Below are 27,767 nucleotides of genomic sequence, written 5' to 3'. Positions count from 1 at the left end.
CGCGTTTGTCCAGAACATGACAGAAGCAAGGTGCCCCACTATGAATTCCAAACTCATTATGTAACTCCGGTATAAAACACACACACACACACCACAACAGTCAGTCACGTCCAGGACCCAGAGGGAGAGGAGCCAGCAGCCAGAGGGACAGACGCAGCAGCTCATCACTGGAACACATATCTCTTTCAGGACTAAACACAAGCAGGGGGCCACGAGCAGTTAAACAGGGACTGTCTTCTTTTCTTTCGTACACTGACTTGGTTGTGGAATTTAACTAGAGGTAAGTGTTTGTGTGCCTCGTTGTTTAAAAAAGTTGTAACCTCAGGTGTTGTCAACTCAATTCATCTTCTCTAATTTTCTACAGATTAGGAAATGGACTTCATCCTGCCGCCCACACTGCCAGCTGGTGGAATCCCATGGGAGAAGGTTTTACCCCCTCTCATTCCTCGGCTTAATGGGACCTATGGACAATATAATTGGTCCCAAAAATTACTGATTCCAGAGACGGACAATAACAGTTCCGCAGAGGTAGGTCATTTTAAATTACCATGGCAAACCTTTAAAAAGACAAAGTTGATCGTGTTCATGTTGGCCCAGTAGAACTGCACATAAACTGATACCTGATGGCCTTTTTCAATAATTACAATAGGCTTTTTCAAAAGGCAGAGAATCCACTCTGTCAATGGCTAAATACAAGTTTTTAAATATATTTATTTTGATTAAAAAAAACATACTCAAGGTGAATAAGTAAGCTCTTTCAGAGCTTTCAACCGCATCAACATTTTTCTGCAAATGAAGACCTCATGATGCGGTTGAATGTCCTTTAAAAGCTATAGTCGTTTCTGTCAAACGACTAGTTCCAAAGCCAAGAATGAACTTCTTTTATAGCTATTAAGTGCATAGTGGCAAATAAAAGGTATTGTTTGCAATTTTCTTTGCTTTGTTGTTTTTTCTCTATAGTAATACATGGTTATTTGACTCATTTTGGCAGGTGAGCTGCGATGACACTGGATTTACAGTTCAAGTTGATGTAAAGCACTTTAACCCAGAGGACCTAATGGTTAAAGTGATAGGAGACTTTGTAGAAGTTCAAGGAAAGCATGAAGAAAGAAAGGTTTGTGTTCTAAGAAGAACATGCTTGTGTGTTGCTTGTTTCTTTGTTTACAACAGCTATGAAATGCGTTATCCACTAAACTTGTATTGCTCTCTGTTTTGTTAGAACGATGGTCCTGGGTTTACTACACGACAGTTTAACCGCCGCTACAGGATCCCAAAGGGAGTGGACACCATGGCTTTGGAGTCAGCGGTCTCTCCAGATGGCATCCTTATCATATCTGCACCTATGCTACAAACTGAGAACCCCGGACCTCTGACCTAGGCACATTGATACCATACACTCAAATCACTCTACCATCTTCACCATGTAGGACAAGAAATTCAACAGAAGCCTTTCTGAGCGCACAAACAGAAATAACTCCTCCTTTGGTCACAGCAACACTCGACATGTGCCAAAACAAACATTTGTTCTGTTCCTGGCACTGTCTTAATATTCCCTGCTCTCAGAGGTTTGTATATACTGCCCTGCTATTACTCATCAAACACCCATAATGTTTCAAGGAACCACTCTTTGTAAATATTCTGTATTTCACTTAGCAAACTGCTGCCTCTTTTTGTGAAACTTTTGTAAAATGCACCATATTGTAATTGTGATTGATGATTCGCACAGATGAAAAAGAAATGATGTCTTCTTGTTCAAAAACAGCACAAATAAACTTTATTTCTTTTATAAAAACCCCAACAAAGTGATTCCATTAAATGCCTCTTGCCAATGTTCACGTGACTTGTTGCTCGTCCAGGAATTCAGTCAACATAGATTCCACTTCACTAAAAACAGAAAAATATAGTAGATAATATGATATTTTTCTCTTGGAAAGATAGGTTTAGATGATTCCAATAAGATTACAAGAGCCAAATTTCATAGGATTTTAAGACTGACAGCTTTTTTTAGGAACAACACCAATTTACAGAAATGATGACAATGAATTTGACCAGCTGAATTATTTATTTCATATTTTACCTGATCTGTTGCTTTACCCATTTTCTTTGTTTCCGAAGGACTAGTAATAAAGTGTCATCTTCAAACTCCTTTTCATCTGAATCTAAAATGAAAAAAAAGAAAAAGAAAACTTCTGTTGAAGGTAGCAGCAAAGCAGAGTAATGATGATGGAATATGATTAGCATAGAGGAACAAGAAGTTAGTTTTAGTATTAAAACCTCAAAAGCAGTGTGGCGTTATGACTACCACAAAAATCAACAGCAGCATGCAAAACAACATTATAGAAAAAGTTGGAGGGTTTTTGACTTAAAGGGGGTTGGAATGCTGGCAATGGAAGCTATTCATAGGTCAGAATATATTCTCCACAATTAACTTCAGGGTAAAGTTTGCTGCTCTCTGCTGCATGAAGCTCACCTTCGGCCTCTTGCAGCAGCTGTGAAATGACCTCCACAGAGTCCTGTGTGTTACGAGGTGGAACAGGGGGTTGTGGGGGTGCAGAGAAAGTGCAATGAGAAGAGACCAAAGAGTCAGGGGACCTCCTAGCAGGTGATGAATCCAGCGTAGGAAACAGTACCTCTGACACGACCTGTCACGGCCCAATGAGAAGACCCAACTGGTTAATGCACATTTGAATGATCAAAATCAAATGAACTCAAATGTGAGAAAAGAAAGAATTTTTTTTTCTCCATGTTTCTTATATGGAAAGAAATCAAGTATGGGTTTCTTGGATTTAATAATCCTCTCCAAACAAAAAAAATACTGTATATTGAGCAGCATCACATACTTCTTTGCAATTTATCCAGTTATTAAAGCAGCGGGAACAACATTAGGACCAAAACATGGGCTCTTGTATTAGTGAAACTAAACAGAGAACAACAACGAAAACAACTTAAGTTGAAAGTTAGTAAGAACCACTGCAGCTTGAGCATGTGCTGACCTGTCCTAAGGCACTGTGGACTGGAGAAGGTGGCGGTGCATGATCACGAGAACAGCCCCCAATGGAAAACCCCTGCTGCTGCAGCTTTGCCAATGGCATGGCCTTTTTGGGAAGTCTTTGATGTGAATGACTCCTCTTTGTAGAGCTCAGGCCATCAGTATGTTCCTCATCCACAGCATATCTGCAACAAATCTGGAGTAAGCATTCAGACTTGCAACTTGTATACTGAGTGTTTTGTATGTTTCAATACTTCACCTTGTTGACTTATTTTGCTTTTGGATGGACATCGTCTTCTTCTCATTCTTGTCCGAGTCTTTGGTCTGAGCTTTCTGTTTCTTGTTAGTCCTTTTGTTGTGAAGAGGCTGCTGCTTTTCTTCTCTAGCTCCAGATGGAGCATGTGTTGAGGATGACATGTGTTCATGAATAGGCTCATCAGTGAAGATATCTTTTGGGTTATCAGGGGCTTGAGTCTTTTTACTGACAACTTTGGTATGGAATTCATCTGACCTCTGGGAAATGTTTTGTTGTGCAGTGGCATGGGATAACTGGATGGGACAGGGCAAGACATCGCAGAGTAAATGCATGTGGGCAGGAACGTGGGCAAGAGTCGGGTGATGAGACACAGAGGAGCCGGAAACAACCAATGCAGGGGAGGGAGTTGGAGCTGAAGAAGAGGGAAATGACCTGAGGGCTTCTTTGGCTTCTAGCTGGGGAGCATTGATGTGTGGACGAGGTTCTTTCTGTGAGAATTCAGGAGGCTGACAGCTCTGTTGTTGCTATAGATGCAAGGAGAACAGTGAAATTATTATGTGAATTTGAAATAAAGATAAAATCAATTGGAATAAATATAATTCAACCAACCTTGTAAGCCTGTACACCAGCCGAGGGATGATGTAAATCGGAAGCCTGCCAGCTAGTGATGGTACCATGACGATCGGAGTGCTGCAGGGACTGAGGCAGCTCTCTCGCCTGCTGCATCTTTCTCCTTAAACGCCACTGGAACAAGATGTCCTCCTCAGGCCGTGTGTGGGGCCCCAGAGAAGGGATTACAGACACGGCTTGAACCAAGTTTGGGCTGCTCTTCGCTGTAGAAGATAAGCAACATATTAAACAACGACACTGACACCGAACAGTACAGTACAGTTTAAAATACCAATTATGAAAAAAAGAGAAATCATATGCTTTGCAGTTGCATAAAAGGTAACAGCACTGTGCAAGTTACAAAGGAGGAAAACTATTTTTAAAAAGCCATGTCAACAAACCAGGATTGAAATGTCTTCGCACTGACTCGTCTAAGCTGACTGGAGAAGATAAATCTGAGCAACCGAGGCCATCTGAGCTGACAGGGACATATCCGTCACTTAGGGTGGATTCACTGTTAAGAGAGACAACAGGTTACTAACAGTTCAAGGAATCGATTCATTTATCTTTAATGTTACTCACTGGTCTTCAGTCCCTCTCAGCAGAAGTCTGCTGGCCCTCTCTTGAAGGTGTAGTATCTCTGTGTCATCAAATTCACTGTGGGAAGTGTCTGACAAAATCTGAGAAACAAAGAAAACAGGCAGAATGCTCGATAATCCACAGCTTTGCTCTTGATATTTTAATATTAATAAAACTCACAATACTATATAAATAAATAAAACTGGATTTAAATTGTGACACGTATCAAACAAGGTTGCATAAAAGATGGCTTTCCATGCCTTTAGTAAACACCAAGGTTTCCAAATGGACATGTGGTGTGGTGTTGAAATGCAAATATTTATTGGCACACTTAGTTGGAATAAGGTGTCTCTCTTGCAGACAAGCCTGGCATGAACCAGGACATAGTGAAGACCAAGTAATCCATTATAACAGTGTACGCAAAGACAAAAACAAAGAATAAATATTGTCCTTTTTTTTACTTTTTAAATTGATTAAGTATACATTTGTAGGAATGTTTAAAAAAATGTCTGAGCAATTACACCAACAAATTCTATTTAGTAGAGGAAGACTGTACAATAAAAGGTTATATACTGGCTCTTTCCATGAAAACACTCACACTGAGAGATCCTTTGAACGGGGAAGGGGATCTGTCACGGCGCCGCTGTCCAGCTGGACCAAAAATGGCAGGCACATGGTCTTCTCTCGGAGGCTGGATGACCTGATCTGTTCAGAGGAAAGGATTACATAGAGGGATTTAGCAAGAAAGGTTGTTGCCACCACCATCTGAATTTAGAAGCTGGTAACAGCCAATGACACATACATCAAGACTACAGCCCAAAAGATTTATCATTTGGCGGATAAAAATAAGCCAACACAGGCCTTTCACAGACATATCGGCATGATAACTTTTATTTTACAGAATAGAACAGAATGTTTCTTTTCTTAATTCAAGTTCTATATACTTGGTTGTATTTGTGCTTTTTTTTATTTATAAGTATTTCTAATAAAGTTCATGGTTTAACTGAAAATTTCAAGCCTCAATAAATAAAGATTTGATAAAGACATCTTAGGAATCATTGCCAAATATTTTTCTTTGATATATACATATATACACACACATCAGCCAATATTGTCTCTAATATCAGTATCAGCCCCCAAATTCCATGTTGGCCGGGCTCTAATTAGTATATAATAATACTATATATTAGTAAAAAAAAAACCACAACCTTTGTCTGTGTTTTTAGCTGGTGTTGAACTCGGGGGTAAAGATGATGGTGACATCCACCAAAACGGCAGCTGCTCCTGCTGGCGCTCCTCTCGACTCTGTGGTTGACCGTGGCGAAAACGTTCCACATATCTGGAAGACCAAAAGGTCAGTGCTGGTTACGAGTAGTCATACACGCAGTTCAATAAAAGATCCACTGATCCGTTTTCTTTTATCTTACAGTCTTCACATCACAGCAACTGTCATGTTATGTCACATGGCTCACGGCTTACATCATGCATCTTTTCACTGTGAAAATAACAGATAGCACTGGGTCCAGGCACTGCTACAGTACAGGGTTAGATCTTGACTCTGAAACTAAAGCATACTTTGCCAGCACTGAATCCCGCTGAACTCCTGAGGAAACTGTGGATTTCCCAGCTCTTGTAGAGTGTTTGGCTGTTTCCATGTCATATGACGTTGCAGTGATGGCAGGAGAAGATCCACAGTCAGTGGACGGCCAGGATTCTGAAAAATCAGGTTGCCCATCTGCAGCGGCCAAGCGGTGGTCAGACAGCTGTGGGCTCGCCGAGTTCAGGGTGCTTGTTTGTGGACAGGATCGCCTGGTTGAACGTGCGGGACTCAAAGTCTGCAAAAGAGCAGAGAAGTGATAGATTTGAGGAAAGCGACATAACATTCGGATGTGTCATGCGATTTCATGTAAAGTTTACTCATAAACATACAGTTTTTTTCTTTTCTTTAGACAGGGACTGGTTGCAGGATGGATGGTAGTGTGCCTTCCCCACTTTGGGTGCTGGTTGGAAGGGATTTCTCTTCGTAAACAGAGGGGCGCTGCAAAAACAACACGTGTGACCAACTGCACCTATTAGGGTTTAGGGTACTATGAAAATGATCTTCAGCTCTTACCTGGATTTCATAACAGCATCTGACAGTTACAGGTGGTTCGTAGAAGTACACGAGACAGAATGGACAGTAGTGGTTGCACAGTGTGTTTATGCCTGGTCACAACTCAGCTCCTTGGCTCCAGATTGTAGCTGGATCGGTGTAACTAACCGACTACGTTATGGAGGTCGCACTGTAAAATAAAGCGGAGATAACCACATTTTCCACCAGCCCTTTTGAGTGTATTTGTTCATTTGGCTCTTCCACAAAATAAAGTTACCATGGAATCAAACGCCAGTGCGACAAAAGTAGTTCATGACATAGAAAATCAAAACCCTACCGCACGCATTTTGAGGACCAATCCACTTCACCAGTCTCACTTTTTGATTGAAAACATAATTTCTCTGCTATTAATGCAAAAGTGTAACATTATCGCTCGAACCAGAAGAAACCGTCTTTGCGGCGATCGGTACACCACCCCCAGCCAATCGGCGTCGAGCTGAAGATGATCGACAAGATATTGAACCAATCACGTAGAAAGTCGTCACAGCACAGGCGCCAATCAGCTAATAGGAAACCGGCAGCGCGCGGAAGAGGAAAGTCTCCAACGGCTGTGCGTTCGTCAAAACAAGCTAAATTAGCATCGGCAATTTAAGCTAGTAAGCGCTTTGGTCCAACACAAAAAGTAAAACAACCACTCCACCGGAGATTTCAAGTAAATGCGTGGAAACCGCCGGGGCTAACTTCTACCAGTTAATTAACCGCCACACAGGTATACGTAGATTACGTTGGGGTCGTGCCCTGCGTTGACGTTGAAACAATGGTCACTGCTAACGCGTAACCGCAGCTAGCTTAGCCAACGACAACACCATCGGGCGATCGTCTCGTCCAACTGTCATACGTTGGTCTCGTTAAGTAGCGCCGGCAATACGTCGCTTAAGACACTCCGTGCATTCCGGTTACCGACGGTGAACGTCTGGATTTGCAAGCGGTGTGTTTTTTCTTCTTCTCAGTTACCGTGCGGAATTCCTACATCGTAGAGGCGGAGATTATGCATCACGTGAAGATCAAGACTGAACGGCCAGGTGAGAGATCCCCCCCGACCCCACTAAAACCTGGGTGTAGTTGGTCATTTCTATATTTGTAAACAACTTTCATTGCTACACCCGCAGATGTCGATAGTGGTGCACGCAGCAGATTGGATGCTGTGTTAAAGGGACTGGTTGAGAAGAGTGAGAATGAAAGGTTAGAAAAAGATGATTATTATATTCTATATTACATGATGTTGTTGTATATCATATCCGAAATGTATCATTGTGATTTCTCTCTAGACAAACTTAAAATCATTGTATTTTTTAACAGGGAGCAAAATGAGGGTGACGCTGGAAAAATTTCCGCAGACTCTTTAAACAAGTAAGGATCGACGATTTGTATATGTATTGTACAGTGTTTTGGAATGGATGATCAACTTTGATTGGGGCTCTGAAGTCACTTAATACTTAATATGTCATCAGAAAAGTATAAACATCCGTTTTCCACTTGCTCTCACCAGGGATTTGTCTCCATCATCTGCTGGAAAAAGGCAAGTGTATTTATTTTTCTCATTCAAAGGTTTTTTTATTGAATGTGTATTTATTTTTCAATGGAGCTAACATTCATTTTGTCATTGTGGTTGTAAATAGAAGCAGTGACTTTAGTGAATTTCAAGGACGTGCCATAATGTGTCCATCCTTGTTTTGACATTTTTCTTCAGACCTTCAGCTCGATTTCCACAGCACCGTAGGAAGAAGCGGAAAGAGATGGATGAGGGCATACCAGAGAGCAATCAGCATAAACAAAGTAAACTTACATACAAATACTGAATATGATACATTTTCCCCTTTCGTTCCTCAGATACTGTGACATTCGTTTTTTACTTCATTCTACAATTACATACTTTTTTATTTTTCTTGCTGTTTTCTGTCTTTCTTTATTTGCTAGATGCTTACATTATCAAGCTGTTTGATCGCAGTGTGGATCTGGCTCAGTTCAACACCAGCACCCCACTGTATCCCATCTGCCGTGCCTGGATGAGAAACAATCCCTCTGTTCGAGAGCCACCTGCTTCCCCAAGCCCCCCTCACAGCATGGTAGAGGAAGAGGTGAGGCCATACAGTTATGTTGGATTTGGTATTATATGCTTAAAGCTTGGAGCCCACACTTGGAGTTAACTAAATCAAATAAGCATCATCTGAACTGTCGTTCAGAAATTCACAGTTTCCAATTTTATCACTCAAATATACTTAAAATACTGTCAAGGAAAAAGTCCAGCATTTCTTACTTAAAGTTAAAATATGTTGCATTTTGTTATTTTGTTATTACAAAATAAAAAAAGAATCAATAAGAGTACCATTAAAGTCCCTGATTGATATCAGCATCATTGATAAGAGTAGTAGTACAATTCAAATCTTAATGAAGCCCATCTCGACCTGACAGACACTGAACAGTTAATCATATTGTGCAACTTACAACATGTATACAAGCAGGTTGATTTTTAAAAGCTCAGGGCATTTGACTTGGAATTAAATTGTATCCATCTGTATATGTTTTCATACATGGTCTGATTTCATTTACTGTAAATGGTTCAAATAAAAAAGGGATGGACAGTGCCGTAGTAACACTGGGCTCTAACGAGGCCACTGTCTACTGCGATACAGAGGGCACTGACTGGGGTCAGCTTGGGTTTTTGGTGCATTAAGTTGACTCTGCATTGGCCTTTTGTTACAGAACACATATAAATAATGAAATAAATAGCTGAAACTCTTGACTTGAACAGAGCCCTTGTGGATTTCATACCGGGGCCTCTGTGTTACCTTGGCAACTATAAATGTTTGCTGTCAAAAAGGCTTATAACTGTGTACAACTCTCTTCAGCCTGTGAGAAAAAAGTCCCTGCGATGTTTGAGCATATACTGGTTGCTTTTGCGTATTTAAGGTGTAACTTCAGTGCCTTAAGCGTCGCAAAGTTCCATCACTATGTTTGGTGTTTGGGGATTGAATCCCTGCAAATACAACCAACACTGTATACGTGCATAACTAAACACCACCGGTATGATCATCATTTGTGATTAAATGTCTTTGAAACTGTGAAGGAAACTAAAATATACTTTCTAAACATGGCATTATACAATGGTCTTTAGGCTCCATAACACCAGGAATAGTGTAAATGGCTTTTCCCCTGTATTCCTTTTTCCAGGTCACTGACATGATCAATGGTAAAGGTCAGAATGTGGTCAGACTGCCTCCTCCAACATCCTGTCCAATCAGCACCTCTGGTGAACCTATCAATCTCCGGATCCCACAGACTGAAAAACCCAATGTTACCAAGGTTCTGTATAACATGTGCATGAAAGCTATTTATGGTGTTCAACTTGCCTTGTGATATCGGATAACACACATCAAGTTTAAAAAGAAAGAACAAAAAAAAAGGGAACAAAACACAACTAACAAATCTGAACATTTCCCTCTCTACAGTTAACAGATTCAGCTCCTATACCAGGCTCTCTCATATGTGACCACATGGAACGTTGGAAGAAGATAAGGCAAAAGTATGTGTGTCGTTAAAAGCCATTTGACCCACATTGTGACATGTACATTTTGTCTTTCATCTTTGTTTTAATTGACCTGTGTTCTGCACACAGTCCACCTGGAGGGCATTTATTTACTCATTGATATTAATTCTGTTATTTTGTGCTTGAAGTAACAAGCCATTAATGTCTAATGTCAAAAATCTACATTTGTTGTTTCATGTGTTTCAGCACTTGCAACATAACTGTGAACAAACTTCATGTCATTCATCTTTCCAGCCATACTAACTAAGCTTGCTGAATTTTTAAAAACCTTAAACAATGCTCACGTTTGTTCTATGTGGATGACAGTGGATGACAAAATGAGCACATTGGATAAGGGTGTTCATTCTCCAAATTAGAAACTGGAAAAGGGGTCTCAATATGAGATTTTGTTATAAAGAAATAGTTTATTTTTTTTAAAACATGCAACAAAACAAAGCTCTTTTACACTTAGAGGACAATCACGAATTACACCAACATGCTAGAATTGTTCCTGTTAAGAAGTTAGGTTATGTTGTTCTACTGTGAATTTTGACTAAATTGCCTTTGAACGTCTTTGACTGACACGTCTTGGTTTCTCTCTTTTTTTTCAGATGGAAGGAGTGTTCTACTAAGAACCAATTAAGATACAGCGAGAGTATCAAGATCCTAAAAGAGATGAAGGAGCTCTATGATCGCTAACTACTCGTAGCTCTCCACCACAGAATGGACTCTATGCAGTCAGAATTGACTCGATTTCTGAATACACCTGCTATTTATTCAAAATGATCAGACTCATAGGAAAACATAAACTGAACCCGGAGCCTTAAAGGGACCATTTGTCCAATGCATTACAGATTTTTTTTTTCCTCAAGGATGTTCAAGTTTGTTGCAATTTCTTGTGCAGGAATGTTTTCTAGTGTGACATGGGACTGTTTTTTATTCATAGAAGTTTTGCATATATGAAATAATTTATTTGCTCATTGGTAAAAGTGTTGTTCAACAAAAAACGACTTGTGACTTCTCAACATGAACAAGACAAATTAAAGTCCATTTTGGTCTCTTCCACTTTCAGATTTGCTTCCTTGTTTCTGCATATGAGGCGGTAAAGACGGCTAGCTATAAACGAAAAGCGCTTCATCTTGAGAGAGTTTAGTTTGGCCTCGAGAGTGGCATATAGTTAACATTTGATGTTCACATGACTCATTCTTTTGAAATTTATAATTGTGAGCCAGACCACAAGCCCCAAAAATTTTAAATGTCATTGTCATTTTATTTCGTATTCTTACGTTTCAGTTAAGAAACATATTCTATGTTGTAATGTCACAGCATTTGAGTAACTCAGCTCTGTGTTATAGCACATTGGATTTCAAATTAAGCAGTGACTTAATGTAGTTTGAGCCTTGTCACATCGACACCATAGATTTTCATACTCCATATCTGTTCACATCTATACTAATCAGTCTGCATAAGCCCCTTGCAGGGAAGATGAAGGAACATTCAACATGTGAAAGACACCATCAGCTGTGCTGAAGTCAGATAACTAACTCTGAAATTTTGAAAGGTTGGACAAAAAAAAAACCCTTGCTTACCTTGTTTTTTATGTTCTTCCTGCTCTGTTATTCATTTTAGAAGTGATGCAATCCACTGTTTACAGGAAGTGAAGAATTATCATCTTCACAATACGGGACGTTTTGTTAGACAGCCCAGATGGACCCACAGAATAATGATGCTGGCAAACACACTGACTACAGTCACAACGTTGTTGAGCTTGCACATGAAATGTCCAAAAATGCTGCTGGTACTCCTGAGAGACACTGGTTATCCATAGACCATCAGGAAGGACTTGACGAGGAAGTCAGACAGAAAACGAAGAAGAAGATTCAGTGAACATACATCTTTCTTCTCCTCTCTTATTTCCAAAGTTGTGTTGTCGACAACTTCCTCTGGAGCAGACTCTGCGTCCTTACCAGCGTCTTTATGACAATGACCAAACAATAACACCTGCAACAACTTGGGGCGGTGTCTTTTGCCTCTTTAACGTGCATTCTTCTTTTGATCCCTTCAGTTGGACACATTCACACACATTCTCCACATAAAAAAACCACAAAGCACTAGTTATTGTTTTTTTTTTCCAAGTTATATTTTCTGTGCAGTGAGTTGTGGTTTTCTTTTGCTACCATGCAGCACTCAGCAACAATAGCAACATGCTTGTGTAAGTTAATGTTGCTGCTGTGAAGAATCACTCATTGATCACAGTGAGGAGAAGAAGGATGACGTGTTGGATGATGGCGTTAGTTGGAAGCAACCGTCTGGTCGATCCACCTGCGCAGGTAGGACACACGGGCGTACACGGCAGGGGTGCGCACGTTGCAGTTCGAGGTACCCCAGGACACGATACCCACAAGGGACCACACTCCACTGTTCTCACAAACCAGGGGGCCACCAGAGTCACCCTTAAATGACACGTATATTTTTTTTATAATTGACCTTCAAAAGCAAACATGGAAGGTAAATCTATGGCTACCTGTCTGTGAATACTGAAATATCCATTATCAATCTTGATATTGTGTGTATATCATTAAAAAGTTTTGATTAGTGAGGAATAATTTGCGAATTGTTTGTTGATATTCGCTTCTAACAATTTAATCATTATTATCAACAATGCTCTGTTTGAAATTTTCACCTTTTCCCCACCTACAAATGTGTATTTCAGGCTTTGAGTGGATAGTTACCTGACAGGAGGACACTCCAGAAGAACCAGCACAGATCATGGCATCAGAGATTCTGTTATTACCCCAGTACTGCCTGCACTGAGCAGGGCTGAGCAGAGGCAGGGCAGTCTGCTGGAGGTAACGGGGGGTTGCTGAAAACAGATAAGAAATGGACATGAGGCTGGCTGCACAAATTAATCTTTTTACATTTGTCACTTTATGTTTTTCCATTGTGGAAATGGAGATGCTCATACATGCATGAGTTTATGTACCCTGCATGTGAGACTTTGAAAGCATTTTATTCACTCACAGGTTTGGCCCGTCCTGCCCCACCCACTGGTGACACATTTGGTTCCAGATGGGATGCTGGTGCTGGAGGAGGCCAGGCACACAGGGGACACACGGGATGTCATCTGTACTGGGGAGGACAGCCTCAGAAGGGTGATATCATTGTTGAAGTTCTGGGCGTTGTAGTAAGGGTGAGTGATGGCCTGGACGGAGAGGTGAGCATAAATCATAGCTATAATGTGATTTTATATCTTTGCAGTGTACACATGTACCCAGGAAATGACTCATTCAGGCAAAATTAATGGATAAAAGGCTTTGCTGTGTTATTGTGTAGCTCACCCTGGAAATGGACACGACCTGAATTTGCTCATTGTTGGACTGACGATCATGTTCTCCAAGGATAACACGGTGGCTTCTGGGTCTGTAGAGTAGAATACCACAGAGAAGAGTCATTTCAGAGATGGCAGCGTGGAAATTTTTTAACCCCCTAAACCTACCACAAAGTTACTTACGACACACGGCAGTGAGCAGCAGTGGCAACCCAGTACTGGTTGATCAAGGATCCCCCGCAGAAGTGGAATCCTCTGCCATCCTAACAATCAGAAGATTCATTTTCACCATTTTTTCCTTATTACATTTTTTTCCCCATCTAAATTACACATGCTTTTGAGCTAGTAGCAAAACTGCAGTGGGGAGTAAGTGTGAATTTTTCCATCACTAAGGTTACCTGAAGTGAAACCTGCCAGGGCCAGGACCCAGACACAGCATTCTCCCCATTTACAATCCTGTTGTATCCGCTCACTTGGGGCTTGATAGTAGGCACTCCACACCCTGAGGCCCATTGAAAAAATGACATGCTTGTCCCAAGCTGTGGCATATACCCTTTATACCGGGAAGTGTCCAAATGTGTTTTGTGTGTTATTATTGCAATCCTACTGATGTGCAAGCAGTCAGAGATGGAGAAATACCTTCAGTTTCTACTGCATGTTCACAAACAACTTTCTGACAGATTAATGCTTCATCTGGTGGCAAACCACCGGTCACTCACCCATTGCAGAAGCCACAAGGGCAAAACAACTGATGAACAAAAACATGGCTGTCTCGACCGTGATCCACGTCCCTGTGTCTCAGCTGTGTTGGACACTGCCTTTTATGTATTTCTTACCACGTGTCCTCCACCCTCCCCAACCACCCAACAGATTTGATAGGTCAGGGAAGAGGAACATCTGGTGATAAGCACCTGAGATGACTTATAAGTGAAACATTCGTCTACTTAGACTTATGCTTGTGTTTGTCTTTTTTCTTGTGCACTTTCATGACTTTTTGCTAAACAAATTGTTGCATCATTTTTCCACTGGTGAGAGGCAACAACACCCGGCCCCTTGTTATCACTCTGGAAAAAAAAGGACTGTTTGTTTTCCGTAATTTTAGAGTCCACGTGTTCTTGAACTCATGTTCAGGATATTTACGAGCCACATTTAATATGTTGAGTGGTATAGTGTAGGATTCATACTTCACACATGAGCAGGAACAGACACTCTTATTTTGATCTTAGACAACTACAGTAGCTCCTTTTTTATTTACATGTGGAAATATTTCCTGTTGGTACAGCTAGCTAATATAAAGTTAAAAGGAACCAGTTTTATCTGCAAATTTCAAGGACAGTACATGTCTATTTGATGCACTATTAAACATTCAGTTTGAGTTATCATGAGTTGTTCAGAAATGTAGCAATCCCAAGAACCACACAGTAAATTCTTTCAAATCAGAATCCCGTTGATGATCTTTATTGATTTATTGTTCAGATCACACATATTACAGATGAAAAGAAATTACTTTCTGAGAGCTGTCGTGCTAATCATCCGTGGAGAGACAGATGATTAATAGAGCAAACAGACTTTAATGATGTCTTATGTGACATATGAATATTGTTAGTGTGTGCAAGGGTCAAATTTAGTTTCTTAGATTTGTTAAATATTAGAGCAAGAATTTGATAAGCATGTGACCAGACGTTTATTGGATGTGTACTAGTTTTCAGAAAATAGTTTTAAGACAGAAAGTGTATATTGGGATCTGAGGTAAAGGCACTGTCAGCAGTGTTCAGTCAACCTCCTCAATAGTTGGGCCTCCGGAGGAGGAGGAGCCACCTCCAGCTCCACCAGGGAATCCTCCGGGCATTCCTCCGGGCATTCCTCCTGGCATCCCTCCGGGCATCCCTCCCCCGCCTTGGTATAGCTTTGAGATAATGGGGTTGCACACTTTCTCTAGTTCCTTCTGCTGGTGATCATACTCCTCCTTCTCTGCCGTCTGGGTAACAGAAGGAACAAACACTTGATTGTTACAGAAGACTTGTCTATTGCATAAAAAACATATTAATGGACAGTTTGTTACATATACACAAAATGTAACTCTACTTTTACCATGTGAAACCTGAGAGGAACATCTTGATAAAGTCATTGGATTTTTACCTGGTTCTTGTCCAGCCAGGCAATGACCTCGTTGCACTTGTCTACAATGGACTTTTTGTCCTCTGGACTGATCTTGTCTTGGAGCTTCTCATCCTCCACGGTGCTCTTCATGTTGAAGGCCAGAGACTCGAGGGAGTTCTTGGCTGTTACCTTGTCTCTCTGAACCTCGTCCTCGGCCTTGAACTGCTCTGCCTCCTGCACCATGCGCTCAATGTCCTCTTTGCTCAGCCGGCCTATGGGAGGATGAAATACAAATCTCTGTACCTCATGAACAATATTTCTTCATTCTTTTTCAGCTTTGTACGACATTAGCTATTTTAAAGCTCCACATTTAAGGAGTATTTGAATATGGTCATCTACTGTACCTTTGTCATTGGTAATGGTGATCTTGTTCTCCTTTCCTGTGCTTTTGTCCACAGCAGACACATTAAGAATGCCATTAGCATCAATGTCAAAGGTCACTTCAATCTGAGGGACCCCTCTTGGTGCAGGTGGAATACCAGTGAGTTCAAACTTGCCCAGAATATTATTGTCCTTAGTCATGGCTCTCTCACCTTCATAAACCTGAAAACAATTACTCAAATCAAATTCTGATGCACCAGTGAATACTTTCAGGATTAATTGTAATAAACTGGGGAAATGGAGAGCAAACTTCAACTTTTCTTCAATTTTGTCGTACCTGAATGAGCACACCAGGTTGGTTATCGGAATAGGTGGTAAAGGTCTGGGTTTGCTTGGTGGGGATGGTGGTGTTCCTTTTGATAAGGACAGTCATTACTCCTCCAGCGGTCTCAATTCCCAGGGACAGGGGTGTCACATCTAGCAGGAGCAGGTCCTGGACATTCTCAGACTTATCACCAGCCAAGATGGCAGCCTGCACAGCTGTGAAGCGTTTCCAAATGGTGAAACTAATACCATGATGTTATTGTATTTGAACAGCTTTTAAACTGAAACAATAAGATGGCTAAGTATGAAACTAAATCTGTTGTTTACCTGCACCATAGGCCACAGCCTCATCAGGGTTGATGCTCTTATTGAGATCGCGGCCATTGAAGAAGTCCTGCAGTAGTTTTTGAATCTTGGGGATACGTGTGGAGCCACCGACCAGGACAATGTCATGGATCTGGGACTTGTCCATTTTGGCATCCCTCAGGGACTTCTCCACAGGCTCAAGGGTTCCACGGAACAGGTCTGCGTTCAGCTCTTCAAAACGAGCCCTGGTGATGGAAGTGTAGAAATCTGCTCCTTCGTAGAGTGAATCAATCTCAATGCTGGCCTGGGTGCTGCTGGAGAGGGTACGCTTGGCACGCTCACATGCTGTGCGCAGACGACGCACAGCGCGCTTGTTGTTGTTGATTTCTTTTTTGAACTTGCGCTTGAACTCAGCGATGAAGTGGTTAACCATGCGGTTGTCAAAGTCCTCACCGCCCAAATGAGTGTCACCGGCCGTGGACTTGACCTCGAAGATGCCATCCTCAATAGTCAGGATCGACACATCAAAAGTACCACCTCCAAGGTCAAAGATGAGGACATTACGTTCACCGCCAACCTAAAACAAATAATAAGAATTAGTAATAGGAACATATAAAAAGGTTCGTATTTAAATTTATTTTGTTAGTTACCTTTTTGTCCAGGCCATAAGCAATGGCTGCAGCCGTGGGCTCATTGATCATGCGCAGGACATTAAGCCCAGAAATGGTTCCAGCATCTTTGGTGGCTTGACGCTGGGAGTCATTGAAGTAGGCAGGAACTGTGATAACTGCACTGGTAACAGGCTGTAAAGATACAAAGACCTAAAATCAACAATCTGTTAAGTGTAACAGCAGCAAATATTGGGTAGTGACCGTTGCATCATGTCATTGAAACCCTTTTATCTGCATCTAACCAAATGACTGGAGGTCAAGCATAGCATTCTGCACTTGTTATCATCTACCTTGCCAAGATAAGCTTCAGAGATCTCTTTCATTTTGGTGAGGACCATTGAAGAAACCTCCTCAGGGTAGAAAGTCTTGATCTCACCCTTGTACTCCACCTCCACCTTGGGTTTGGACGAGTCATTCACAACCTTGAAGGGCCAGTGCTTCATGTCTGACTGCACCACAAGGTCGTCAAACTTACGACCAATCAGACGCTTAGCATCTAAAGTAGATTTAGGGGAGGAACAAGACAGTCATAGACGAAGTTCACAGGGTATTTTCTTCAAAGTAATAAGGAAAAAGAAAGAAGCTTTTGATCAGTGGTTTTGAGACTGTCGTCTTGTTGGTATAGCAGCCCTCACCAAATACAGTGTTGGCTGGGTTCATGGCCACTTGGTTCTTGGCAGCATCTCCAATCAGTCTCTCTGTGTCTGTGAAGGCCACGTAGCTGGGCGTGGTCCTATTTCCTTGGTCATTAGCTATGATCTCCACTTTGCCATGCTGGAAGATGCCCACACAGGAATATGTGGTGCCCAGATCAATGCCTACAGCTGGTCCTTTGGACATCTTTGATGAATGAAAGAACAAGTCAATAATTGTAGCCCTTTTAACTTTGCACACATTTGTGTTTATAATTGTTATTGTTTTGTGCTTGGAATTAGAAATGAATTTGCTTTTGGCATTAATTAAAGCATGCGTATGCACCTGCTTACTATGTATGCCAACATATATCAAAGGTGTGCTTGTTGTTAACATGAATGCAGATGCACTGCTAACTTGACATAAGCTCAGCGTGTGGTGGATTGGCATCCATGGCACAGTGGCTTAAACTACCTCCTGACACTCAACTAGACTATATATCACACTGCCCTCTAATTCCCTCTCCACGCTGCTTCTCTCTGTCTCAGTCAGGCTGGTGAAATGTGATTTACTGAACCTGAAATAGTTATCTGTGTCTATTTTCCGACAGCTGATTCCAAATAGCCTCCAGTTACTATAAAAAGAATCAGGATATCTAGATGTCAATGAATGGAAGGTGGCTACACATTACGATATCATTTATCAGTGACTATTGGGCTAAAACGCACCCCATGACCAAAAATGCCCACAGAAATCTACAGCTTTGAGGTGCAGTAACAGATTTGATTAGCGAAGGACTCAACACAACCTCTATCGCCACACTTCTTTGGGCTGTACAAAATCAGCAAATTGTGGCATTCACGAATATTTTTTAAAGGCAGAGATAAACACACACTCCTCAAAAACATGAAGCACAAAACTGCCTTGGTTCACAGTTAAATTATCTTCTGTTTATCGAATACTGACAGTAGAACCACTGCTCCTTTAATTTCCAAGAAGGACGGCAGCTATAAACGGTCACTGAAATATTACTTGGTATCCAGTTGTGTAACACAGAGCAGAAAATGCTGACATAATGCTGTTACTTCACTGCCTGCCTACATCCACATCTGAAACCTGCCGTGTGCAGTGCCCAAAAATAAAAACACACATGGAACATGCATGTAACAGCACTGCGGCCTGTGACAACGTGATACATGGAGGAGGCTTATATTAGATTCTGTCAGAGCCACACTCTACAGTTAATGTAATTCACTAATTTGTTCTAGTTGAGGCAATCCTGAAGAGACAGGATCACATTCAGCTGTGTCTGTGTTGTGAAATGGAAATGCATGATTAAATAGTCAGAGTTTGTTTTAATTTGTAGGGATTCTGCTTCAGCTTGTCATGCCGTTGTTTGACACAAATCATGCAAGCCTCACTTATATGGGAATATATCACTCACATGTGGCAGTTCAGCTTGTAAAGCGGAAAGCAAGACAGACAAGGAAGCCAGACGTAATGCAATGCTCCTTATAGAAGGGTTACCTTGTGCTGTCAGATGCTCAAAACTTGAGAGTTTACTGAGTTAAAGTGGTGCTTTCTTTTCACCCGCCACACAACACCAACGTCTGAGCTCCCCTCCAGCAGTGCGTTCCCTCTCCTGGCAGGCAGACTAAGAGGACGAGTGTCTCTGCTCCCAAGTAGATATAGAGCTCATCCGGGTGTCAGGTGACTCCACCGAGGAAAGTTCTAGGCCCACGTTTCTCCCATTTGCCCGGATTTGTTTTACCGCTGTAGCCCTCTGCTATAAAAAGCCAAGTGGCGTGGCTTCGATTTGACACCAAATATGTTTGCTTTATTATGAGCACTGTTCTGTTTAAAAAAACAAAACAGGGAAGGGTTTTTTCTTTTCAAAATGCCTTTTAGCTAATGTGAAAATCTCTGGCGAGAAACTAAACCTCTCGAATCATGTAAACAATCAGTGTGAAGGTGTAAATCCTCGATAGAAACTAAAATAGATAGATGACTTTAGGGATAAAAGAAGTTGTCAGTAAAGTGTCTTGTTGTACACTGATGGTCAGTAACGCATGCGTACTGTATGTGTACATAAAGTAAGTAGATTACAGATCAGTGGCATGGTGTGATATTTGCACATAGGCAAGCAGAGCTGCAGACACCCCCTGAGCCAAACACCATCTGAGTTGACAATTCAGCTGCTTACTATACCGTGGGTTTTGTACATGAAATACCAAGGTGGCGTGATAGAGTCTAGACACACCAGGGCACATTTTAACTGTGAGGTAAACCAGGGCATCTGACAGAATTCAGGCAGACCAGTGCGTGGCAAAATGAGCAAGTTGTCATAGCTACATCTGACAGAAGTTGTTGATGGTGGACCGGAATATGTGAGAGCAGCTCTGCCAGCCATGGCATATGAGAGCAGTGTTTCCGACCAGGGCATCTGTCAGCAGACGGAGAACAGGGACGTGGTTTCCACACTGTGCACGTGTATAATAAAGTCGCCTGATCTCACTTGTCAGAAGCCGACTCACAGAACACGGTCACACCCACACGGTTAACCTAGCTGCCAGAAACAATTGCCTGCTGCCACCTCCAGTGGGCGGTAAATTACAAATCCTTAATGGGTCCGTCATGAGTTCCGATGTTAGCAGAGATTTTTCCCTTTCCTGTTGATAGTGTCTATTTTGGGGGGTTAGGTCAAGAAACACTTGCTTTTTGTTTGTTTTGTTTACTTTAAGTTTTGGTTAAGAGGTCATGTTGTGGCTGCCCTATGTAAGGTATACAAGAAACGTGTCAACACTACATGAAAGATAATCTCCAGTACTTTTATTCATATTGCGGAAGTGATTCATTCTAAATTTGAGACACACTTTTGTAGTAAGTTGTCCGTCCTTCCTCCACGATCCCTCCACAGCTCAGAGGCTGGATGTTTATTCTTGGATCGTAGGCCTCTCTGTCGTATGAGCCATCTGGCATTAAATTTACTGTAACTGCAGTCTGTTACAGACGCCACCTGTTGCGACACACCACCAGATATTGGTACACGCACACAACTGTCGAGCGTAGTTTCTTCGAGCAGTTGAATATTGCATAACCCGGATGAACAAATCTTTTAAATCTTTGAACTGAGGCTTAATCCTTTCATTATCATGGCAGTACAGGAGAACAACCATTATGACTCAGAGTCTGTGCTGATCAACTGTTACACAATAAATACGTTATTATTTATAATAAACATTAAGAAATAAATTTAAGGTGAGCAGCCAACAGAATATCAGTATGTTTCCCTCAGAAATAAAAATGATGTGCCATCAAAACTACAAATAGGAATTACAGTATGTCTCATTCTTCCCATGATTCACACAAGTTCCTAACATCAGTTATCTAAATAGTAGCTATCATTTTAAAACAAAGAAACTACGGAGTTGATAAAGAAAATCCTCTTCTTTGCTTTTGTGTTCTCTGCAGTGCCCTTTCATATAGTCCCAGGCACAGCGTTTGCAGTAGTTGTAGAAATGGTACTCTGCTTTCTTCAGCGTGCTATTCAGGTCCAGTGTTCCCTGAAGGCTGCACGAAAACAAGGCAGAATGTCAACGTCAATACAGATTCATGCACAATCCTGCGACGTCATTGTTATGCTTTAGCATACAGACAAACCTGCTCGTGAACTGGATGAGCTGAACGTCATCTCGACACTGCAGCAGCGTCTCTCTGTTCTCTAACAGGATGGCTGCGCAGATGAAGAGCTCAAAGGTGAAGTCAGTATTGACGACCGGTAGCTCTGACTCTGGATTGTCCTCTGCAAACATCACAAGGCAAAGATCACGACGTGAGGGTCAGGCATTTGAGAGGCAACTGTCCTTTTCTCTGACAGTTTGGGTTCTGGGTTTCACCTTTGCTGTGTTTACGTGCCAGCCTTTCCTGATACCGGGCCCGGTCCACTTGTTGGGAGATGAGCTCCAGGTGATCACAACTCAGGATCTCGAACAAACGTAGTGCGTCACTGTGTTCAAACTCCCTCTGGAAACCCAGCAGCAGCCACCTTGAAGGAGGGGCAACACATGCACAGGCATAAACAACATGTACATATGGAAGGGCACTTACAGCCATAGGTATAAATAGAGAATTGTACCGATGATCTACCTGTGGCAGAAAGTGAAGCTCTCCATGCTGTCTGTGACTAAGTGGGCATAGAGCTGTGGGTCCAGTTCCTTCAGCAGGGCTGCCTCCACCTCTAAAAGACGTTAAACAAAACTCTTATATATGCTTATAGCTTAATTAATATAGAATTTAATTAACACATTCAATGACTATAAATAAAAATGGCATTCTATGATTTTGGTCTGAATGTATGACTTACTACCAAACTCATTATTGCAAAAATGAAGACATTCATGAATCCTTTTCGTATCTGATTCAAGTGTGTGGGAATGTAAAATTCCAGTACAGCATGTAAATGAGATACGTTTTTTAATATCCTCTTTTTACTTGTTATTTTGCCATTACAATTCTTTTTTCACACATACATATATCTTGGAGAACAGTTATTATATGCATGAAGTTGAATTTCTTGTAGGTAACCTCACCTATTTTTCTGTGCAGACCATCAGCCCTGAAGTCCCTGGAGAATTTCTCCATGTAGCAGGAGAAGCTCCAGAACGTGTCCACCTCAGAGTCAAGAACCTCCAGGAACCGGCTGCACAGGTCATTCATTCCCTGGGCATAGCTGACCTCTGGATCATCAGTCAAGAGAAGTGGTGCACGAAAAAAAACAAAAAACAGTTAAGTGTCTCAAACAGCACAACAACCTGCGTCTAATGCTGTCTGATCCCAGTGTCACTCAACCTGACACGGGCTCATTTCTGTTTACCTGGATGAAAAGCAGCGTAAGTGATGAGGATGTCTCTCAACACCAACAGATTACCTGAGCCTTCACCCCTGCAGGCAGATGAGTGAGCAGCATTAGTTGGACACTGGAGAAGCTTATTTTGAGGTGCACTATATAGACATGACAACTTGATTGTTGACAATCTGCCCCCTGTAATTGTGAAAATAATCTGCAGATAATTCATGATATGAGACAGTTTCCTCCCTTCCGTTTGCAGGGCAGGTAACATTGAAATGAGATTTACTTTAATATTTCAACATGCTTATATTAAGGCGAAACAGCTGGTTCTGGAGCCCTTAGTGGCACACAAATATCTTTATCTCCAAAGGTTTGGTATGGGTTTTTTTGCAGCAAAAGTCCATACAATGTCTGTTGACACAACAAAAACACAGCAGTGGCTCACAATCACTCACTGGTAATAGCTCAGGTCTCTATTCGTTCGTGGTGCATCCTTGTCAATTATTCGTATGGCCTCCCGGAGCTCAGTCTGGTCAAATGTGACCCGCTCAAATAAGATCTGTTTACAGGAGGGAAATGTTGAGACAAGTATATTTGACCATGGCAGCTTTAAAAAAAAAAAAACCCACATATTTATTATCCATCCTTTCTTTGCACCAGAAATGGGAATTCTAATATACGAACTGTAAACACTCTTGATAGCGTCATTCTGTTAAAGTCACATGTGAAGTATCACCTTCTGAAATCTATCAGCTGTTCCCAAGTGCACAAACAACTTCAGCCAATGTAGAGAGGTCAGCAGATACCATAGGTAAATAAATGGCAAACAGTCAAATAAAAAAAGATCCTGTTATGTAATCTACCTAAACACACACTCCTCCCTCCTCAAACAGATAATCTCCTCTCTTCTACCAAACATAGCCAATGGAAATATATTTAAAGGAACCACGGAAATATTTCAAAGCAGAAATTTATTGAAAAGAAAAACGACTGTACATTTCAAATGGAATAATCATAATAAGGCATATTGAACTTATCTAACCTGCGCCTGAAGCTCAAGGAAAGCCAGTCTGTCCCTGACGTCATCCGACTGGTCCTGGGTCTGTCGCTGGGCCTCTGACTGCCTCCGGTCAAAGAACCTGACAGCCGCGACCAACTCAGCTGGAATGGAGATAAGCTCTTGTGGTCAATGACATAAAAAAAAGGGCAGGAAAACTAAAATATTCCTTTGTGACAGAGTTTGTGTGTGTTTGAGTCTTCACCATCAGTGCCGTTGAGGTGCATCCGCACAGCTGTCGGAAGAAACTGCTGCCACTTTCTTTTCATGACTCGGTATCGTACGACCAACTGCTCCTGCAGCAGGGAGCGCTCTAAAGCTGTGGAGCTGCACGGGTACATCCCGAACAGGAAACGCCACACCAGGCCACGCTCAGACGGAGACACGCCACCTTGGCAGGGAATTTCAAAAACGTTCGATTATTTATAGTGATCAATGGGCAGTAGGCGACGAAGCAGTGTGTTTCAGCAAAGACGGCAGACATGTATTTGAGCAGTTATCATCAAGTCAAACCAGTCACCACCAGATCAAAAACAAATCCTGCATGGATCACATGGGAAGACTTAACTTTGACTTTACTGATCCAAAATGTGGTCACATTTGCCCTGCTCTCAGGAAACGATTTGAGATGTCTTGTGTAATGTTTTTGCTCCGCAGGTTCTTTAATCTTTGGTTTCTACATGTGTATAGTTGGAATGTGCATAAAGGTCAGAAGGCCACAGAGAAGGAGGGCGAGTTTCCACGTTCCTGCTCATAGATGATAGATTCAGTGTGATGTTTAAACCCCAGTGAGAGCACGTCTGCACAGACTCGTGACTGATAATCACCAGTTGAGTGATGGTTGATGATGGTGTTTACCACATAAAACATTTAGTTGTTTTAACATGTGTACACAGTGGAGCCACTCCTCCAGAGGCATCCTCGTGTCTTAAAGTTTTTCACATTCTCCCTTTTTTTTTGGTCCGATTGTTGAACCTCATGTGATTGCAATGTGTGTCTTTGAAATGTCAGGTGACTATAATGATCTGTTGTTTTATCTCAGTAGTCATGCTGGAGTTCTTTGCATGAGGGGGTCTGCTGCTCAGTAAGACGTTCGATTTCAGAGGATGGTGTGGCTGTGGCTCAGCTAATGTCCTGAAGCATCACTTGACTTTTCCTTGGGCGGCAGGAATGGTCACAATTCATTGACACATCTGGACATGTGATGGTAGAAACCCCAGTAGAAAAATGAGTTGCACAGTGGGCCCTGTTATATTTTTGTAGATGCTAGATGTAATTTTTTTCATTCAGAATAATATCTGGCCTCATCGAAACAGCTTTCAGTGTGGAAAACCATATACATTGTTACAGATCCATACTATATTTATGCGCAAATGTACAAATAATCTTCCAAACATGTATTTTATTGTTTTAGTACAGTATTTTACTTCTAATTGTGTATTGCGGGATTCTTTATAATGTTGGCCTCTTCTTACTGTGTAATGAGTGAGGTTGAAACGGTGCTGGTGACAGATACCTCCTGTTAAAAGGTTTCCACATATGAAAATAAAGTTTGTCCACGTTTAATCAAGTCATGTAGCATATGAACTATGTTTAGGAGAATATAGCCAATCATTGTCATATCTGCATATCTGTGGCTGCTAATTCAATTTGATATATTGTTCATTCATGTAACTTATCCTCTACAACCTGCACCAAACATTAAACGAATGATACATGTGTGATACAGATAGGTAGATATATACCGTTTTTAAATATGTGCATCCTCAGTCTTGACTCGTCGACCCTGCCCTCTGCGTCCATGACCCCGGGCAAGGTGAGGCGCGCGGCGGACAGAGCAGCCGTGCTGACCGCCGCGACCCTCCTCCGCGAGCGGACATCTGGATGGTGACTGTCCGGTGAGCTCGTCTCTTGCCCCGCCGCCCGCCCAGCACTCCCGTCACTCAGGTTGTCCATCCGTGAGTCTGGCAGTGTTCACACACACACACACACACACACACACACACACAAAGGCAGCACAGGTAAAGAGGTGCTGCGTCCACAGAGGCTCAGCGGGGCGACACACCGTCATCGTCCCGTGGCACAATGCGCCCGGAACGACGCGCGTCTTCCCGACGCGCGCCTGAGCCGCGCGGGACGGGACGACCGAGGAGGATCCGACGAGATCTCAAGAGTTTGCAGAATCGGTTTCAGGAGAATATATTCGCAGCAGTTGTTGATTCTCACTCAGCCAGCTGGGGAGTCATATGACTGCACCCGGAGATCCCAGCTTGGCCCACATTCCAGGTGGAGACTGCGGTGCCAAAGTTCACTCTGCATTTTGCGAGGATATCTCACTCCACCCAGTGGTTTAACGGCGTCGAGCACCAGAGCATCTAGGACATCATTCAGTTCATGGTCGTCCGATTTAGAAATACATGTATGATGCTGCAAAAAATACCTTTGAGGGCATTTTTTTCATTTTTGTAACTTGACTTAGAGCTTTACATAATCTGCTGTTGCCAACAACGAAAATATATTTCATGATCCTGTAATCCTGTAACTAATGCAACAGCAGTGTTTCTGTACGTGCACATCAACACCACGAGAAAAGCCTTGAAAGATAACCAAAGCTCACATTTTCAAATTCCAAAGTATAACAATACTCACATAGTTTGTACATTGAAAGGATTATTGATCCCCTCATGAAATTGTTCCATACTGCCTGCAAAGGTTTTTCTTCCTATGTTGATTTAAACATGGACAAAATCCCCAGTCGTTCTGTGCAAAATACATTCTTACGGTCCCCCGAAGCTAAAAGAAGCATCTGATTTATACAGAGCAAGTATCTCGGAAAATGAATGTCATTATTTTAAAGGATAAAATTCCCTCTTTGTGCTTTCATGAACTGTGTTTCCTTGCAGAGTTGCAGAGAGACGTCAATAACACAGAGAGGGAATTTGCTGCCCAAAAAGTCGTGGATACAACTTCACAAACTTTGAAAAAACTTTGCACAGAGGGAGGACTGTGAGTTTTCAACCAACCCATTTTTTAAGATACAAATTTGCTGGCACTTGATCCACCCGTAATTCCGATGCACGTTCTTGAAATTGGTGCGGAGCAGATGTGTCATCAACAATAGGCTCTTTGTAGAGATGTTGACTAAATCTGTGTTGCAGCAGAGCAAATGCACAGTTGGCAGCACTGACAAGACTTCTAACCACTTTGCATTAATCTCAGGTCACAACACATTAGTCCTGGATGATAAAAAAAATGTGGTCAGATCACTATAGTCACCTGACATTTCAAAGACACACTCGAGAGGAAACATTTACTGAAAGGCTCAAGGGTTAAAGTTCAATTGCATAAATACGGGTAGCCATCTCCACTTCCTGCTAAAGCAGAAACTATCATAAGGTTGTCTAACCGAGGGCCACCACATTACTTTTCATAAAAGGACTGCTTCACACATAACACAACTGTCTGCGTAGCCACTTAGTTTCTTGACTTCGATATTGCAACACAAGTTCACTTCATAATATAAAATTACGACACTAGTTACAAACAATATTGCATACACAATAACACTCTGCCAACATATTAATAAGATTAATGAACACGGTTTCTGGCAAGTATGCAACGCAACCAAGCCTCTTTCGTACTAACAGTGAACAGTTGGATCTGTGGAGTTGTGCTTCAATTCAACTCAAATCTCATGAGTCTGAGGACAAAACAGAGTACGTGTGTTTTGATTAACATGTCACCATGAACAATGTCATTGCACCAAGTGTCAGTATAATCATAAGAATTAGTCTGATGGAGCTTAAAGCAACGGTTATACAACTGTTCTCTCTCTTCTCTCCTCACCTCTCCTCTCTTCCCCATTTCTCTCTTCTCACGCCAACCGGTGTTACGAGTTTTTTTCTCCAACAGTCGCCAAGTGCTTGCTCATTGTGGAAACTGTTGGGTTTCTCTTTAGTATTGTGAGGTGTCGACATCACTATGTAAAGTGCCTTGAGATAATGTGT

At 41.8% G+C, this 27,767-nt stretch overlaps 6 protein-coding genes across 8 annotated transcripts; 2 read left to right on the top strand and 4 right to left on the bottom strand.

The window, feature by feature from the left end:
- The first annotated feature begins 94 nt into the window (after nt 1-94).
- Nucleotides 95-1,802, top strand: hspb6 (heat shock protein, alpha-crystallin-related, b6). The gene is made up of 4 exons (XM_035625245.2): nt 95-280; nt 365-528; nt 992-1,114; nt 1,220-1,802. Exons 2-4 carry the CDS (start codon nt 373-375, stop codon nt 1,376-1,378), a joined length of 438 nt encoding a protein of 145 aa, XP_035481138.1. The 5' UTR covers nt 95-280; nt 365-372; the 3' UTR covers nt 1,379-1,802.
- proser3 (proline and serine rich 3) lies at nt 1,746-7,037 on the bottom strand. Of its 2 annotated transcripts, none has more exons than XM_035624763.2 (14): nt 6,803-7,037; nt 6,547-6,715; nt 6,363-6,471; nt 6,009-6,268; nt 5,642-5,772; nt 5,032-5,138; nt 4,437-4,534; nt 4,256-4,368; nt 3,855-4,078; nt 3,249-3,769; nt 2,994-3,174; nt 2,471-2,642; nt 2,078-2,159; nt 1,746-1,884 (listed from the first exon to the last, which is right to left on the bottom strand). In XM_035624763.2, exons 2-14 carry the CDS (start codon nt 6,555-6,557, stop codon nt 1,833-1,835), a joined length of 2,061 nt encoding a protein of 686 aa, XP_035480656.2. In that variant the 5' UTR covers nt 6,558-6,715; nt 6,803-7,037; the 3' UTR covers nt 1,746-1,832. The 2 variants fall into 2 exon arrangements, with proteins under 2 accessions (XP_035480656.2, XP_035480649.2); XM_035624756.2 differs by having other exon boundaries at nt 6,863-7,037.
- Nucleotides 7,038-7,103: 66 nt separating this feature from the next.
- On the top strand, nt 7,104-11,176 carry lin37 (lin-37 DREAM MuvB core complex component). Of its 2 annotated transcripts, none has more exons than XM_035625168.2 (10): nt 7,104-7,181; nt 7,536-7,607; nt 7,695-7,767; nt 7,885-7,935; nt 8,075-8,104; nt 8,276-8,361; nt 8,503-8,663; nt 9,757-9,888; nt 10,035-10,108; nt 10,723-11,176. In XM_035625168.2, exons 2-10 carry the CDS (start codon nt 7,574-7,576, stop codon nt 10,808-10,810), a joined length of 729 nt encoding a protein of 242 aa, XP_035481061.2. In that variant the 5' UTR covers nt 7,104-7,181; nt 7,536-7,573; the 3' UTR covers nt 10,811-11,176. The 2 variants fall into 2 exon arrangements, with proteins under 2 accessions (XP_035481061.2, XP_035481050.2); XM_035625157.2 differs by having other exon boundaries at nt 7,147-7,294.
- A 1,053-nt stretch (nt 11,177-12,229) lies between these two features.
- LOC118300596 (chymotrypsin-like protease CTRL-1) lies at nt 12,230-14,309 on the bottom strand. Its single transcript, XM_035625119.2, has 7 exons — nt 14,159-14,309; nt 13,838-13,941; nt 13,623-13,702; nt 13,450-13,531; nt 13,133-13,313; nt 12,844-12,974; nt 12,230-12,564 (listed from the first exon to the last, which is right to left on the bottom strand). Exons 1-7 carry the CDS (start codon nt 14,202-14,204, stop codon nt 12,403-12,405), a joined length of 786 nt encoding a protein of 261 aa, XP_035481012.1. The 5' UTR covers nt 14,205-14,309; the 3' UTR covers nt 12,230-12,402.
- A 559-nt stretch (nt 14,310-14,868) lies between these two features.
- Nucleotides 14,869-19,534, bottom strand: hsc70 (heat shock cognate 70). The gene is made up of 9 exons (XM_035624776.2): nt 19,382-19,534; nt 17,857-18,061; nt 17,512-17,717; nt 17,201-17,353; nt 16,572-17,127; nt 16,258-16,460; nt 15,944-16,142; nt 15,579-15,811; nt 14,869-15,417 (listed from the first exon to the last, which is right to left on the bottom strand). Exons 2-9 carry the CDS (start codon nt 18,059-18,061, stop codon nt 15,211-15,213), a joined length of 1,962 nt encoding a protein of 653 aa, XP_035480669.1. The 5' UTR covers nt 19,382-19,534; the 3' UTR covers nt 14,869-15,210.
- Nucleotides 19,535-21,054: 1,520 nt separating this feature from the next.
- Nucleotides 21,055-26,089, bottom strand: si:dkey-238d18.4 (TBC1 domain family member 15). Its single transcript, XM_035625025.2, has 10 exons — nt 25,506-26,089; nt 23,966-24,151; nt 23,746-23,864; nt 23,159-23,262; nt 22,728-22,795; nt 22,444-22,590; nt 22,001-22,091; nt 21,751-21,899; nt 21,515-21,656; nt 21,055-21,424 (listed from the first exon to the last, which is right to left on the bottom strand). The coding sequence occupies exons 1-10, from the start codon at nt 25,714-25,716 to the stop codon at nt 21,256-21,258; spliced, it is 1,386 nt and encodes a 461-aa protein (XP_035480918.1). The 5' UTR covers nt 25,717-26,089; the 3' UTR covers nt 21,055-21,255.
- Between the last annotated feature and the right edge of the window lie 1,678 nt (nt 26,090-27,767).

Source organism: Scophthalmus maximus, chromosome 1 (genome assembly GCF_022379125.1).
Source record: "Scophthalmus maximus strain ysfricsl-2021 chromosome 1, ASM2237912v1, whole genome shotgun sequence".
Lineage (NCBI taxonomy): Eukaryota > Metazoa > Chordata > Actinopteri > Pleuronectiformes > Scophthalmidae > Scophthalmus > Scophthalmus maximus.
This window is presented reverse-complemented; position numbering and strand designations above follow the sequence as displayed.

Bases quoted from the DNA above. Each gene is read 5' to 3' on its own strand.
- proser3 (XM_035624763.2), bottom strand. The intron at 3,770-3,854 runs GTTGGTTGAATT...TTGCATCTATAG, and splicing joins CTGGTGTACAGGCTTACAAG to CAACAACAGAGCTGTCAGCC. The intron at 2,643-2,993 runs GTCAGCACATGC...GGGCCGTGACAG, and splicing joins TCCACAGTGCCTTAGGACAG to GTCGTGTCAGAGGTACTGTT.
- lin37 (XM_035625168.2), top strand. From the start codon at position 7,574: ATGCATCACGTGAAGATCAAGACTGAACGGCCAG. The intron at 7,608-7,694 runs GTGAGAGATCCC...CTACACCCGCAG, and splicing joins GATCAAGACTGAACGGCCAG to ATGTCGATAGTGGTGCACGC. The intron at 7,768-7,884 runs GTTAGAAAAAGA...ATTTTTTAACAG, and splicing joins GAGAAGAGTGAGAATGAAAG to GGAGCAAAATGAGGGTGACG.
- hspb6 (XM_035625245.2), top strand. From the start codon at position 373: ATGGACTTCATCCTGCCGCCCACACTGCCAGCTGGTGGAATCCCATGG. The intron at 529-991 runs GTAGGTCATTTT...TCATTTTGGCAG, and splicing joins ACAATAACAGTTCCGCAGAG to GTGAGCTGCGATGACACTGG. The intron at 1,115-1,219 runs GTTTGTGTTCTA...CTGTTTTGTTAG, and splicing joins GAAAGCATGAAGAAAGAAAG to AACGATGGTCCTGGGTTTAC.
- si:dkey-238d18.4 (XM_035625025.2), bottom strand. From the start codon at position 25,716: ATGGACAACCTGAGTGACGGGAGTGCTGGGCGGGCGGCGGGGCAAGAG. The intron at 24,152-25,505 runs GTATATATCTAC...TTCCCTGCCAAG, and splicing joins GATGCACATATTTAAAAACG to GTGGCGTGTCTCCGTCTGAG. The intron at 22,796-23,158 runs GTGAGTGATTGT...ATCTGCCTGCAG, and splicing joins AGAGACCTGAGCTATTACCA to GGGTGAAGGCTCAGGTAATC.
- hsc70 (XM_035624776.2), bottom strand. From the start codon at position 18,061: ATGTCCAAAGGACCAGCTGTAGGCATTGATCTGGGCACCACATATTCC. The intron at 17,354-17,511 runs GTAGATGATAAC...GTATCTTTACAG, and splicing joins CTGAAGCTTATCTTGGCAAG to CCTGTTACCAGTGCAGTTAT. The intron at 15,812-15,943 runs GTACAGTAGATG...ATCCTCCCATAG, and splicing joins CACCATTACCAATGACAAAG to GCCGGCTGAGCAAAGAGGAC.
- LOC118300596 (XM_035625119.2), bottom strand. From the start codon at position 14,204: ATGTTTTTGTTCATCAGTTGTTTTGCCCTTGTGGCTTCTGCAATGG. The intron at 13,942-14,158 runs GTGAGTGACCGG...AATGGGCCTCAG, and splicing joins CCTTGTGGCTTCTGCAATGG to GGTGTGGAGTGCCTACTATC. The intron at 13,703-13,837 runs GTAACCTTAGTG...TCTGATTGTTAG, and splicing joins CCTGGCAGGTTTCACTTCAG to GATGGCAGAGGATTCCACTT.